This window comes from Podarcis pityusensis (genome assembly GCF_964106645.2).
Source record: "Podarcis pityusensis genome assembly, chromosome: 9".
Lineage (NCBI taxonomy): Eukaryota > Metazoa > Chordata > Lepidosauria > Squamata > Lacertidae > Podarcis > Podarcis pityusensis.
In genome coordinates, this window is record NC_138034.1 from 56,866,933 (window position 1) to 56,881,260 (window position 14,328).

Here is a 14,328-nt window from a genome sequence, read left to right on the forward strand (position 1 = left end):
AAAGGGGTGATGATGTAGGCAGAACAGCCTGCCACATTTCAAGCAGATTGTTTCCATATACTATCTCCAGAGAACCAACTACTGTACTAGAAGTATTTTACATTTACGTTTACATTTTTTTATTCCAGAGATGGGGCTCTTTAAAGTGAAAAAAACCTGACCTTTTCTAATTACATGCCTAATTAGAAACAGCAGTTTCCGTGCAGTGCTTCCTTCTTACTCTTCTGGGTTTCCCAAAGTTGGGTCTCCAGTAGTTTTTGGACTACAGTTCCCATCATCCCTGACCACTGGTCCTGCTAGCTATGGATTATGGAAGTTGTCCAAAAACAGCTGGAGACACAACTTTGGGAAACCCTAAACACAGTAAATGTTGGAAGGGGAGATTCCTGTCCCAGCATCACCATTGCATTCTGTCCTCCAACACCCCCACTGGTCCGTGTTGGACTCCTTGGATTTCTTAGGGTCTTTCTAAGAGATTTGTATTTCTGGGAAGCTTTGCCTCCTGGAGTGGATTGTGCAAGTTTAGCTACATGTGAGTTTTGGGGCCTACTAAAGCACAGAAAATAAAACATTTAAGAGTGCACTTGAGTGACATTTGGCTTGAGCCTGTATGCAGCTGAAAAGCAGGTGCAGATGATGAATATTAGCGATTTCTTACACTCCACCATGAGGCACCAGGGTGGGTTACAGCAATTTAAAAACAGCAATAAATCCATGTAGATAAAGGTGTGAGTTGGGAGTCGAACATCTGGAGGGCCACGATTTCCCAATCCCTGTTGCACATCCTAAAAAACTAGATGTGGTCCTCTTAACATCTCACATTTTGAGGAAGGAGAGATCTAATTCAGCTTGTCCTAAAACCACAGCTTGGGTCTAATACACCACAAGTATATAATACTGTAAGGTACACCCAGAAAAAGCAACCTGAAGTGTACTGAGAGGTGAGGAGCAGGCGGGAAAGTTGCCCCCGGAGCCCGCCGGGGTTGGGCTGCGTCCCCTACTGGCCGCTCGGGGAAGCCGCGCTCGCGTCGTGGCATTTGGGAGGCGAGAGCTCCTTTCGGCCGCGCCTGCGCAAAGCGATCCTCGGAGCCTGTCCCCGGAAGCGAGAGCAGCGGCGGCGGTGGTGGGCCCGGCCGGCTCCGGTGCGTCGAGCAAGCGGCCTTAAGCCGACGTCGCTGACTGGAGAAGCGGAAGGCGATGCAGCGGAGGGCGCCCGCCGCCGCCGGCAGCGGCCCCAGAGGCGCGGAGTGAGGCGGCCCACGGCAAGGCCCCGGCGAGCCCCCCTCTCGCCAACCCCGCCACCCCCGGCCTCCTCAGCGCCCCGGCGGCGCCCGCCCGCCCGCCCGGCTGGCCCCGTCAGGCGCCTTTTCCCTGCGCTGCGGCGGGCGGAGGCGGAGGAAGGACAGGCCCATGGAAGGGAATCGCGACGAGGCGGAGAAATGCATCGAGATCGCCCGCGAGGCCCTGGAGGCCGGCAACCGGGAGCGGGCGCTGCGCTTCCTCAACAAGGCCCAGAAGCTCTACCCGACCGAGACCGCCAAAGGTGAGCGTGGGACGCCCGACCGAGAGGACACCCCCCCCCCCCGGCGGGGCTCTTGGCCGACGCTGCGCGCCTCCCTCTGAAAGGTGGCCCTTGTATCTCGAGAGCGCCCTTGGGATCCTAGCATGGCCTCCCTTCACGGGCAGGTGTCGGGAGTCTAGAAGGAGAAAAAATGGGGGGGGGCTATAAGGAAGTGTCGTGCAAACTCCGTCGCCTCATCTCTGGTGTCTGGCCTTTCTCAGCTTTGGACCCCCAGCCCATTAATGATCCTATTCCTGAAGCTGCTGCTGAAAACACAACGGATCGTAATGAAAGACGCTTGGACACTATTAGGGCATGCCAACAACCCTTTTCTTTTTTTGCACTTTCCATTTAGAATATATAAACATTTTTGGGAAACATCAGTGATGGGTGAAGCTCTTTGGTTAGATTTGAAGTCAACTTGGTAATTTTGAGGTTTATTGGTTAACTTTTTTGGGGGGAGACCTCCTGAGAGTTCCATGGTGGATTGAAGTATCAGTATTATGGAATCATAGAATTGTAGAGTTGGGACAGACTACAGGGGTCATCTAGTCCAGCCCCCGGCCATGCAGGAATCTTTTGCCCAATGTCAGGCTGAAACTCATGACCCTGAGATTAAGAGTCTCATGCCCATCACCCTGTTCCACTGATCCTGCTAACTAGAGATCATAGGATCATAGAATCTTAAGAGTTGGAAGGGACCCCAAGGGTCATCGAGTCCAATCTCCTGTAATGCATAAACCTTAGCTAAAGCATCCATGACAGATTGCCATCCAACCTCTGTTTAAAAACTTCCAAGGGAGGAGAGTTCACCACCTCTTGTGGGAGTGTGTTCCACTGCTGAACAGCTCTTACTGTCAGGAAGTTTTTTTGAATGTTTAGTCGGATGTTTAGTGGTCCCCAGAATTGGACACAGTATTCCAAGTGTGGTCTGACTAAGGCAGAATAGAGTGGTACTATTACTTCCCTTGATCTGGACACTATATCTCTGTTGATGCAGCCTAGAATAGCATTAGATTTTTTTGCTGCTGCATCACACTGTTGACTCATGTTAAGCTTGTGGTCCACCAAGACCCCTAGATCCTTTTCACATATACTGCTAGTAAGCCAGGTGTCCCCCATCCTATATTTGTGCCTCTGGTTCTTCCTGCCTAAGTGCAGAACCTTACATTTGTCCCTATTGAAATTCATTTTGTTAGCTTGTGCCCAGTTCTTCAATCAGTCATTTTGAATTCTGATTCTGTCTCCTGTGGCATTAGCTACCTCTCCCAGTTTGGTGCCATCTGCAAATTTGATGAGCATCCCCTCAATTCCTTCATCCAATTCATTTATAAAGACATTGAACAAGAACTGACCCAGAACAGAACCCTGCAGCACCCCACTTGTCACTTTTTTCTAGGATGACAAGGAACCATTGATGAGTACTCTTTGGGTTTGTTCAGTTAATCAGCTACAAATCCACCTAACGGTTACCTGATTCAACTCACATTTTATCAGCTTCCTCATGAGAATATCATGGGGGACTTTGTCAAAAGCCTTACTGAAATAAGATACAGTATGTCCACAGCATTTCCCTGATCCACCAAGTTTGTAGTTCCATAAAAAAAAAAAAAATCAGTTTGGTCTGGCATGACTTATTTTTGAGAAACCCATGCTGGGTCTTAGTAATCACAGCATCCTTTTCTAAATGCTCACAGACCGACTGTTGAATTATCTGTTCTAGGACCTTTCCTGGTATCAATGTCAAGCTCACCGGTTGGTCAACCTGGGTCTTCCTTTCCCCCCTTTTTGAAGATGGGGACAACATTTGCCCGCCTCCAATCTGTAGGGACCTCACCTGTTCTCCAATAATTCTCAAAGATAATAGACAAAGGCTTTGAAATTACATCCTTTAGTAGCCTTGGATGCAGCTCATCAGGCCCTGGAGATTTGAATTTGTTTGAAGTAGCTAGGTGTTCCCTTACTACCTCTTTTCCTATCTTGGGCTGCAGCTCCCTCCTTACATCATTTATTATGTTATCACCAGGTTGGGCATCACTTTCCTTTTGGGTGAAAACAGAGGCAAAGTAGGTGTTGAGTAGTTCCGCCTTTTCTCGGTCACCCAATTGCATTTCTCTGTATTCCCCATGCAGAGGACCTTCCATTTGCTTGTTCTTCCTCTTACTTCAGACATAGCCAAAGAAACCTTTATTATTATTTTTAACCTCTCTTGTAAGCTTGAGCTCATTCTGAGCTTTAGCCAGCCTGACTTTCTCCCTGCAACTGTTGGCTACTCATGTATACTCCTCCTTTGTGATTTCCCCTTTCTTCCATTTCTTATACATGCCCTTTTTAACTCTCCTCTCATCTGTAAGCTCCTTATGCAGCCACACCAGTTTCCTTAGATGCCTCCCACTTTTCTTTCTTGTTGGTATTGTCTGCATTTGGGCCTTCAATATTTCTCCTTTTAGAAACTTCCATCCTTCTTGGACTCCCTTCTCACACCCAGTAGCTGCTTCAGCTTTTTGAAATTGGCCTTCTTAAAGTCCAGAGTACGTGTCCAACTACGCTCAGTTTTCTCATGTCATTTTATACATTTATTAGTAACAATGAATGGATACCAATTGCAAATACAGTATTAGGCAAGTCTGGAAGCTTCACACTTTTGCTGTATTCACTAAATAAAAGTACAATAAACATGCTAAATTTGATCACTCTCTAGGGTATCAGAAACTTTTTCCATTACAAGTTACCCTTGCCTAGAAAAAAAAATATCTAAAAAACTCACACCACTGCTTCTAAACCTGCAAAGATATGCTTAAAGCATGTGGGCAAGAAAGATGGAGGCTGGGTAGAATTTCGAGTGACCTGGGTTTCAGTGATATGCATGGTTGATGAAACTAAAATCATGTTATAAATAAGCAAATATATCTTGGGAAAAATCTAGGTCACCCTTTTTAAAGTTTCTACAAAAGCCCAGGATATACATGTAAGTTCATGGAAACCTGAACTTGCTTACTGCCACACTTAAAACTGATCCCCTGCCAGCAAGCTAGAGTTAAGAAACTAGAAATTTATTAACATTTCTCAGTACCCTCGTGGAAACAGATTCCCTGGGATCCCCTTACAGAAGTCAAAACCAGCTAAACCAGACCACCCAGCTACAATGCTATGCACACTTACCTAAGGCTAAATGCCAATGAACTCAGTGGCACTTGAATAATCCTGCATAGGATTGCACTACACAACTGGTTTGTTTGTTGTGTAGATATACCCCAAAGATCAAGTTTCTAAAATTTCAACAGGTACAACTCACGTATTACCAAGTGTTTTTCCAACAAGACTACATACTTTTTTGCTTTTTACAATAGCAAAAAGAAAGAACGAACTGAGACAATGGTGCTGGCTCCAGTTAGCTTAGGCCATATGTATAACAAGAAAGGGGGGGGTTGCAAATATACTGAGGCACTTTTAATACAGTGCAGCGCTAACTAAGTCGATACTGAAGTAAGACCTGTGAAATTTAATTACAGCTACTCCCTACTAATTGTGGCTAGAATCATCTCTGCTAATTATCCTATAGAAGTTACGAAACATGACAACGGGATTTCTATAGCAAGGGAGTACCCAGTTCAAAGGTTGCCTCACTAGGTAACTTTAGGTGAACTCACTAGGTAACTAGGCAACTGAGTCTCTGAGCTACCTTACAGAGTTGCTGTTGTAATCCATCAATGAAATAATGGGCATGAAACATGTTGAAACTTATTTACAAATACTACATAATATCATCATCAGGATTGGTTTCAGGATATGGGGACACTGGTGGCAAGTGCTAACCACTGGATGAGGTGGAAAGTGGAGAGCCAAACTCATGCTCCATTTTTTCCATAGAAAACTGAAGTGCTGGATTTTTTTCTTATGGAAGATTTCCCACGTGAACATCACTGGCTTGCTTCTTTTAAAGTAAAACCGTAGATTCTCAGGAAGCTGAATTTATTGAATGTCAGATTCCTACATATGATTGTGGAAATGTTCTCAGCCCTTAATCTTTTATGCTAAGCCTGCCTCCAATTTTCCATTTCCTTGTTTCACTACTTAGCTATTCCCCATGCCCAAATTATTTCCTGCATGCTGTAGACTGCACAATTGTCCCAAGTTCCCTTTTATTCAAGCCAGTTTCCAACTGCTAAAAGCATAGGAGGACTTGAAATCTGGTTAAACTGTGGAATCAAGGCTGGATATTTGAAATACAAAAGTGAAGAGACGGTAATGTTTTGAAATTATCATTCCCTCCACAGTTTAGAGCTTTTTTGGGATCATACAAATATATGTTGTTCCTGAGATACCTGCTACACATTACTCACTTAGCCTAATCTAGGCTGATCTGTGACGAAACCCAGTATATGAAAGTACAAACAGCTTTGCTAATATATGTTGGCTCTGATAAACCTCATTTCAAATACCTGGTTATATTTCAGGTCACACTATGTGTACCCTGGTAATCTGGTGTGAAGGTAACATGTTCAAAAATATATGTGGCTTTCAGAGCAATTTGTATCGTCATTGCCCTGGACCAGTACATATATTACTTGAAGATTCTTCTGCAAATAATAAAAGTAACATTATTATTATTATTATTATTATTTACATTTGTTAGTTACATTTTGCAAAAAAGAAAAGAAAAAAGTTTCAAAACAACTTAACAAGATGAAATATAACAGTTAAAAACAATTTAACTTAGAAAATTTAAAGCAGTATATAATACAAAGTACCTAAAGTGCTCATCCAATAACACACTACAGTAATGGCAAATCCTATGCACCCCATTGAAAGATAAGCACCACTGTAGTGACTGGCTTTGTTGCCAAAAGCCTGAGTGAATGAAAAGATCTTGGGCTGGCACTTAAAAACTGATAATGATGGTGCCAGGCACTTTTCCCTGGGGAGAGCATTACACGTATGGGAGACCACTTCTGAAAACGTCTTGTTTCATGTGGCTCCCTCTGTATCTCACTCAAGTAAGGTGCATGGAGAAGGATCTCTGATGAAGACCACAGGGTCTGCGCTATTTCATACAGGGAGAGGTGGTCCTGAGCTGCATAGGGTTTTATAGATAAAATGTTGTCCTTAAGGCTTTCCAAACTATACTTCCTGTGGATGTCATGTTTTGAATAGCAGTATATCCAAGTTTATAACTGGCATGGACCTAATATTAAAGATGAAGGTAATGAACTGTATATTTTAAAAGCACAAATAAGACTTAGCAGTAAATGCCATTGTAGAATGTACACCTAGCTGAGCTCTGTTTTATTCAGAGATTCTCCAACAAGTATGATCCAGCTGAAACATATTGCCAGACATTTTGTAAAACCCTTGCAGCATTCCATATCGCCAGTATCTCAGATAAGCCAGATCAGTTCACCTGGGTGTGCAGTGTTAGCATGTCACATACCTAGCAGCAGAGGTCTGCAGGGCTGTGAAATGTTCCATGTCTAAGTTCTTGCACTCTTAGCGTCATGTTTAAATTGAACCCTATAATTAAAAACCTGAGGAGTGGGGAGTTCAGTTTAAATTTTTCAAAAGAGCAGATTTACCTGAATAATTTAAGGGAATGGTGTGTGTTTACGTTCCCTTCTGAAAGCATCTATAGTATTCTAGGCCAGGCACGTACAGTGGTACCTCGGGTTACAAACACTTTGGGTTACAAACTCTGCTAACCCAGAAGTAGTACCTTGGATTGAGAACTTTGCCTCAGGATGAAAATTTCACGACGACGGCATCGGGAGGGCCCATTAGCAAAAGCACGCTTCAGGTTAAGAATGGTTTCGGGTTAAGAATGGACCGAATGAAGCTCGTAACCCAAGGTACCACTGTATATGTGGCACTATATGTCCTTTTTAGGTAAAATCCTAAAAAAAGTTCAACAACTTTGGAATAAACTTCAATCCCCTGTTCTAGGCCAACCCAAAGGCCTGATGCTAGTCCGTGGGAGTTGCTCTTGTTTATACTGCTGTTTACTTCAGTAGATATAAAAGCAGTAGTGCAAATTGCAGTAAGCAGTGGAACTGGATCTTTGCAGCACATGTAACGTTATCATAGCCCTGCTTCAAATCCAAATTTGTAGTCTTCACCAGCCATAAGAGCTGCAACCATGGCAAATAATCAAATCAAGCCTAGGCACACCTAGTTTTTGCAAATTCAGTTCAAAATAAGTACTAAAGAATTACTCCTAAGTAAGTTTCACATGAATTCACTTTAATTAAGGAATTTGTCTTAATTAAGGAAATCTGCCTGAATGTCTGGATGAGGGATGTCATAGGGCAGAGATGGTGAGCCAGTGTCGCAAAGGCACTTGCAGCAGCCCACCCGTTCTCTTTCAGATGGAGGTATCTTTTCTGCCTCTGGCATAATGCAGTTCTTAGTAGGCCTTAGTGTTTGGGAAATGGGAGTGCTTAGAGCAGACCTTCTAGGAGTGGCTCCATGCCAGAGGGAGAAGAGGCATCATTGTAAGTAAGTCGGGGCTTCCTTGCAATCACAGCACCAGGCTGTGGAGGAGAGGTTCCTCTTGTAGCCCAGCACTATGACGCTCTTCAGAGACTGAGATCTCTGAAGAACAGAGACAGTGTTTTTATTCCCCGTTGGAGTGCTAGGCTGATCAGCAGAAAGGAGGGGTGTGCTGCTTGAAGGTTTCTGCCTGCCTCTCTGAATGTACCTATGTGTATGGTGAGTGTGTGCATGTGAGTGTACAGTGGCATGCAGTCCTTGAGGGGGGCAGTGATGATACTACAGTATAAAAAATTATCACACACCCTTCACTCAAAGTTCCTAGAGCAGGTTACTGCAATTAAAACACAATATTAAAAATAGTTTTAGCCAACCTTCAATGTGGTTTTTGGGCTGTAAAATGTTAGCCACCCTCTTCTTACAGGACGTTGGCCCTCAAAATGTCAGGTAAACTTGTATCACTTTATTTATATTTATATTTATTTTAATTCATTTAAGTCTGTTCTTGGAAGGAAGAATGACTTTCGATGTCACTTTAAGCCAGTGGTGTTTCAGTTAGTTTGACTGCTTTCTTACAGAGGTAGTTTGCATGCTTAAGACTGATGGGACTTCAGCAAATATTTTGCTTGCAGTCTTTGATTCCCTGGAGGGACCTGTTAAGGGACTGTATAGCACCTGTAGGCCTATTTGTTCCTGATTTACTTGTGCCTTCTTTGGGAGCAGAAGGATCTGTTCTTCCATCTAAACAGCTGGTATTTTTGTTTTGTGCTTTGAGAAGCCCAGGCTGCTTTTTTTGTGTTTCCTTTAGGCATGATATGTCCATATCTACTGAAGAGTTTTTGGAGGCGGGAGAGTTCTGAGGGATAAATTCAATCTATTTACAAATGAAAGCATCAAGCCGGGAATATGGGACTGTATAGACATGCCCTTTGACATGGTTCTATATAACATGATAGCAACCATACGCAAGCAGGAGAATAGATTGTACCTTTCATAATCAACAGCAGACACGCAAAGGGCATTGAAAGGAGCTTATAATTGTGGAACTATTTCAAGGGCTTTACAAGAGTGAAGTCTGGATTTGAATTTACTATATAAATAGCATTGTACTTTACTGGCCATTTCAATTCTTCCTTAGAGCACTGCATATGTCCACATCACTGAGGCATATTGAAGCAACTAATTTATATGCTTTATTTGCATGTAAATAGTGTGTATACTAATGTGGATTATTTAAAAAATCAATTGGATATGTTTTGTCTTATTTAAAAATTATTATTTTAATATTCTAGTGAATTTGTATCCTTATTTCTGAGTGCAATAATAAGAGTTGCCATATTAGCATTTCATTCCTGGTATTTGAGGGATAGCCTTTCTGTTGGGATTGCAAACTGACTGGGGATAACAACACCAACCTAGCCTGCTTTTGTGCTTTTAACAGCAGCTTTATTTGTAGAAATTGGCAGATGCAGTTCTTCATATCTTAGTGAGAAGGATTATAACGTTCTTAGACATTTTAATAGAAATGTGAATGGACTAGAAAAGATACAAGTTGGTAATCCCATTTCCTACCTACAATATTTGTCTTCACATGCTTCACACTAACAGACTTTTCATTCTGTTTGAAGTCTTGTTAGTTTCAAAAATGTGCATTTTCTTAACAACTTTGATTAATTAGAAGTTTCCCTTCTGCATTTTTACAATGCTGTAATAGTAATGATCAACAACAACATGGTAGAAAATAGTTTTCTTCTAAGGCTGTTGAAGGCATTTTTTCCTTGCAGTTCTGATTTAACCTACCATATTTTTCGCTTTATAAGACGCACCAGACCACAAGATGCACCTAGTTTTTGGAGGAGGAAAACAAGAAAAAAAATATTCTGAATCTCAGAAGCCAGAACAGCAAGAGGGATTGCTGTGCAGTGAAAGCAGCAATCCCTCTTGCTGTTCTGGCTTCTGGGATAGCTGTGCAGCCTGCATTCGCTCCATAAGACGCACACACATTTCCCCTTACTTTTTAGGAGGGAAAAAGTGAGTCTTATAGAGCAAAAAATACAGTATTTCAAGACAATGGCTGTATTTTACAGATTCCAAGCATATTTGCTCAGAAGTGACCTGCACTGAATTCAGTGGGAAATGCTCCCTGATAAGGGTGCTCAGGATTTTCCAATCTTAAAACTTATTTTTACTAATTCAAGAAAGTCTCTTTAATCTAATATTAATATCATATACGTTTAAAATTACATTACTTGGGAAATTTAGGACGTGAGTCAGTTGATTGCTCAAATACAGTACTGTCAAAGATTTCATCAAGCCGGGATGGAGGCCCTTGCAAAGGTGGCAGCTTATATTTCTTATTTTAGTAATTTAGTTGCATCATAGTATCACCTGATGGTATCATCTAACCTATTCTATTTTGCTTCTTACAGCAAAAAGATCTTGATTAACCTATAGTTTCAGTTTTCAGGAAAAAATAACTCAAGTTTAGCCCCTTCTTTTCCTTTCTGTGGATTTAATAATTTAGATGTCAGAACATAGTCTGAAATGGGCAAGAATCAACCTTTTTGGGTGCTACATTTTGCTGTGTGATTCTCCATAGAAGACTTTGCAGGCAGGACTGAATCAACCAGACAGTGCTGCCTCAGCAATTACTGTGAAATAATTGCTTGTTCTCTTTGCCTTAAAAGCTGTGTATGGAGATGCAGGAAAACAATTCTTTTCCTAGCAAAAGGAACGACTGAACTTACTTTTTGTGATAATAGTAGCAGCATAGAATCATAGAGTTGGAAGGGACCCCGGGGGTCATCTAGTCCAGCCCCTGAAATGCAGGAATGATTGTGCAGGTACTTATAGTAACGCATAGGCACCTTTTGTATGGCACTCATGACATCAGTCCAGATGTCTTGTGTCACTTTTAACTATCCATTTTATGTGCTTAAAAAAAAAATATTCTGAGGATTTGTGATTGAGCTATAGCAGTGTGTCAGCACAAAGATAATAAATGAATAATAAGCCACAGTAATAAACCAATTAACTGATCAATCTTCTGTACAATTCAACAGCTAGTTTGGCATAATCTCTTTCTGTTATATGGGGGACAAGGATATTTCTTGCTGTGGGATCTGAGGTAGGGCCTGTGTGTGTATGAAGCAGTGGATCCAGCACTGCTTCCCTAACTTTGGGAAGACGGTTCTTCCTTCCTTTTCATTGTGCCACCTCCAGATTGGCATAAAGGAAGCTCGGGGGTTGCTGGTGCCACAGCCCTTCAGTGCCTTGTTTGGGGGCACTTGCTACTGCTGGCAGGAGAACGACTGACAATAGCTTTCCATTAGCACTCATCTCTGGTGGCAGAAAGGCACATATGCACTGTCTTAACTCCTTGGGACATTGGTGGGATGGTTCAAATTGTGCTCTAAAATGCTTTCCTATACACACTTACTTGAAAGTAAGTTCTACTGAACTCAGTGGTGCTTATTCTGAGTAGACCTGCTGCATAGGAATTTATTGCAAATATTAGCCTAGGAACATAATTATTTTATCTGATTCTTTCCCCCATTTGTCCTCAAAATGTAAGCCTATCGACAGTATCTTCTATGTTTATGTAGCTTACACTCCTTCTCTTCTGTAGTGTTACTGGAAGCAATTTCAAAGAACGGGAGTGCTGCTGGGAGTGGTGCTTACTGTCGAAAACCAGCAAGTGGAAGTGATAAGAACAAACCCAATAGCATGAAGGACAGCAGTGCATCTGCTGCAGGTGAAAGTGGGAAGACCTACACCAAAGATCAAGTGGAAGGAGTGCAAAGGTATTTTCCTAAATAAACAGATTGCCTGTTGATAGTACTGATAATAAATTACAAGTGTATCTGACAGCATAGCATTCCCCAACCTGGTGCCCTCCATCTGTTGTTGGACAGCAGTTCTAATAATACCTGTTCGGATTATTTACACCGGACAAGAGGGTACACAGAGACTGAATATGGAGCCCGGCACGCTTCCGTTGAGGAACTCTGCAAGCTATCCGTGCCTCCCGCAAAAATCCTCCTCAGGTCTCTTTCTCTTGCCGGTAGCAGAGCGAAACACAGCGGTGAGAAGCAGAGTGCAGCACGTGTGGAATAAATCAGAGCAGACACAAGGCAGTCCTTATCTACTCTTGCCTTTTAATCATGAAGAATAACATCATAAATTCAGACCTGGCGAGAACTGACACATTCTCCCTTTCGCATCACGTCCGAAAGTCAGACTGAAACACACGGAGTCAAACCCCTCCCTTAAGTGTTTCTAACCACGCCTCAGGAAAGAGACGTCACCAGAACTCTTTAACTCTGTGAGTTCTGAAACCATTAACAATACCTGACCAATTGCCATGCTGCAATTTCAGGAGAAGAAAAGGCTGAAGAGTAAACCCTATGAAAATCCAAAGTCGAGTCTCTAAGGCATCTTGTAAGCCTTCTACAGGCAACTCCTGGTGCCAAGCTGGTGCAAAACATATGCTGTGCTTTCCTTTGGATCACATCAACGAGGCCAAAAGGGGAGTCTTGTCATCTGGGCAGCCCAGGACTTTCATACACACTGCCCAGGCTAACACAGTCATTTGACTTCACCCCCAGAGGCACACTCCAGACGGATGCCAACAACAATATTATTTGCCATGCTGACTGGAACTGATCAGAGTTGTAGTCTAAACGACCTGGATGGCACCATGTTGTGGAAGGCTGGTCTAGGTAAAAGAAGTACCTCTTCAGATGTTGCCAGTGTGATTTCAGCTTAAGAATATTAGCTGAGAACATCACACTGCTCTTTACGAAGGTTTTAAGTCAACCTTTTAGAGCAGTACAGCTGTCACTTAAATGTTCTGATGCGAGAGCTAAACTCATGGATTCCATTTTTGAAAGATCTCATAGTTTGAGCGCACTGCCGCTATGTTGACAGAATGCTTTGACAATATCAGCTGGAGCGTGATGTAGCTTGTTTTCATTTCAAACAGTAAATGAGATGGCTAAGAAAGTTTTGCCTGTATAAACAGCAGCTGTGTCAATATGTTGAATTGTTCCATATACTGAAGTGTTTTAATTTAATTCTACTATTAACATGGTAGGTGAATAGGTCCTTTCCTACTTCTTTTCCTTTAGTGCATGTATTAGTGACTCTTTCACCTCTAACCTGAATCCAATCAACAATTAGATTATGAGGAAAGTGGTCCTTGACCCAATTTGCAAGCGATAAGGAGGAAAAAAAGCAGGGGCATGGGGAGCAAGCCCAAAAGCAAGAGGGTGCGCCACCCACTTTGGACTTTGGCTCCCCCACCACAAGCTTCAGTCCTATTCACTTTAACATGCACGCCTAATAGATTGCCCCAAGGGAATGTGGCCCTCAACAGAAAAAAAGAAAAGGTTCCCAACTCCTGATTGACTCTCTCATTGAAGTACGTGAGATAACTTTTCCAGTGCAGGAGGAAAGAGTAAAAGGCCCCTTAGCCCATGCCAGGGTCCTGATCTGGATTGGCCCCCGAGCTTGCAATCTATTGTACTTCTGGACTAGCTGGGGTCCCATATGCTATTGGCATGAATGTCAAGGAGGAGGGGCAAAACTGAAGAAAAGAGTTCCTAGTGGCTGGTGGGAATCTTCTGGGAGCCAGATATAGCTGGCAGGCCAGAGATTCTCCATCCACGTTCTAAAATATGATGCAAATGGTCTAGCCACGCATTTGCTGCATCCTGAGGTTTTTATTCTTACTTTTATTTATTAAATTTCTATTCTGCCCTTCTTCCAAGAAGCTGACAGAGATGGACAAGATTTTTCTTATCCCCAACCCCAATCTAACTTAACAATCTGCGGAGTAGGTTCAGCTGAGAGATAGTGACTGGCACATAGCCAGTGAGCTTCATGGCTGACATAGATTTTCCTGCTTCTTTTCCCACATGTTTAGCCTCTGCAACTCACTAAATATGACAGAGGTTATACGAACAACATTTGGATTGCATGTACATCACCTGAATGTTTGGACAATAGTGTTAAGAAGCACAGGAGTGCCATTTATAGAGCAGAACAATCTCCAAGTGATTAGTTTTAGCATATTTTTGCCAGGTTAAAATCTAATAATGTGTGTTGATAGGCAGAAATATAAACAAGCATTTTAGTTTCTTCCCGATCCTATACACAAGAGAGAGTGCTTGTAGTTCTTCAATAGAGTGTTGCTCGGTGACAGTATGGTTCAACTGGGAGCAGTGCAAGATGCAATAACTCTTTACTGATTGCATAAGGGTTAAGCAAGCTGAACAGAAGGC

The 14,328-nt window shown here is 42.6% G+C and overlaps 1 protein-coding gene across 1 annotated transcript in view; it reads left to right on the top strand.

The window, feature by feature from the left end:
- Nucleotides 1-1,313: 1,313 nt before the first annotated feature.
- Nucleotides 1,314-14,328, top strand: part of DNAJB14 (DnaJ heat shock protein family (Hsp40) member B14) — a 28,643-nt gene continuing 15,628 nt past the window's right edge. Inside the window, exons 1-2 of the mRNA XM_081022186.1 lie at nucleotides 1,314-1,543; nucleotides 11,673-11,847. Coding sequence (XP_080878312.1) covers nucleotides 1,411-1,543; nucleotides 11,673-11,847 — 308 coding nt within the window. The 5' untranslated portion in view covers nucleotides 1,314-1,410. The remainder of the gene's footprint in view (nucleotides 1,544-11,672; nucleotides 11,848-14,328) is intronic.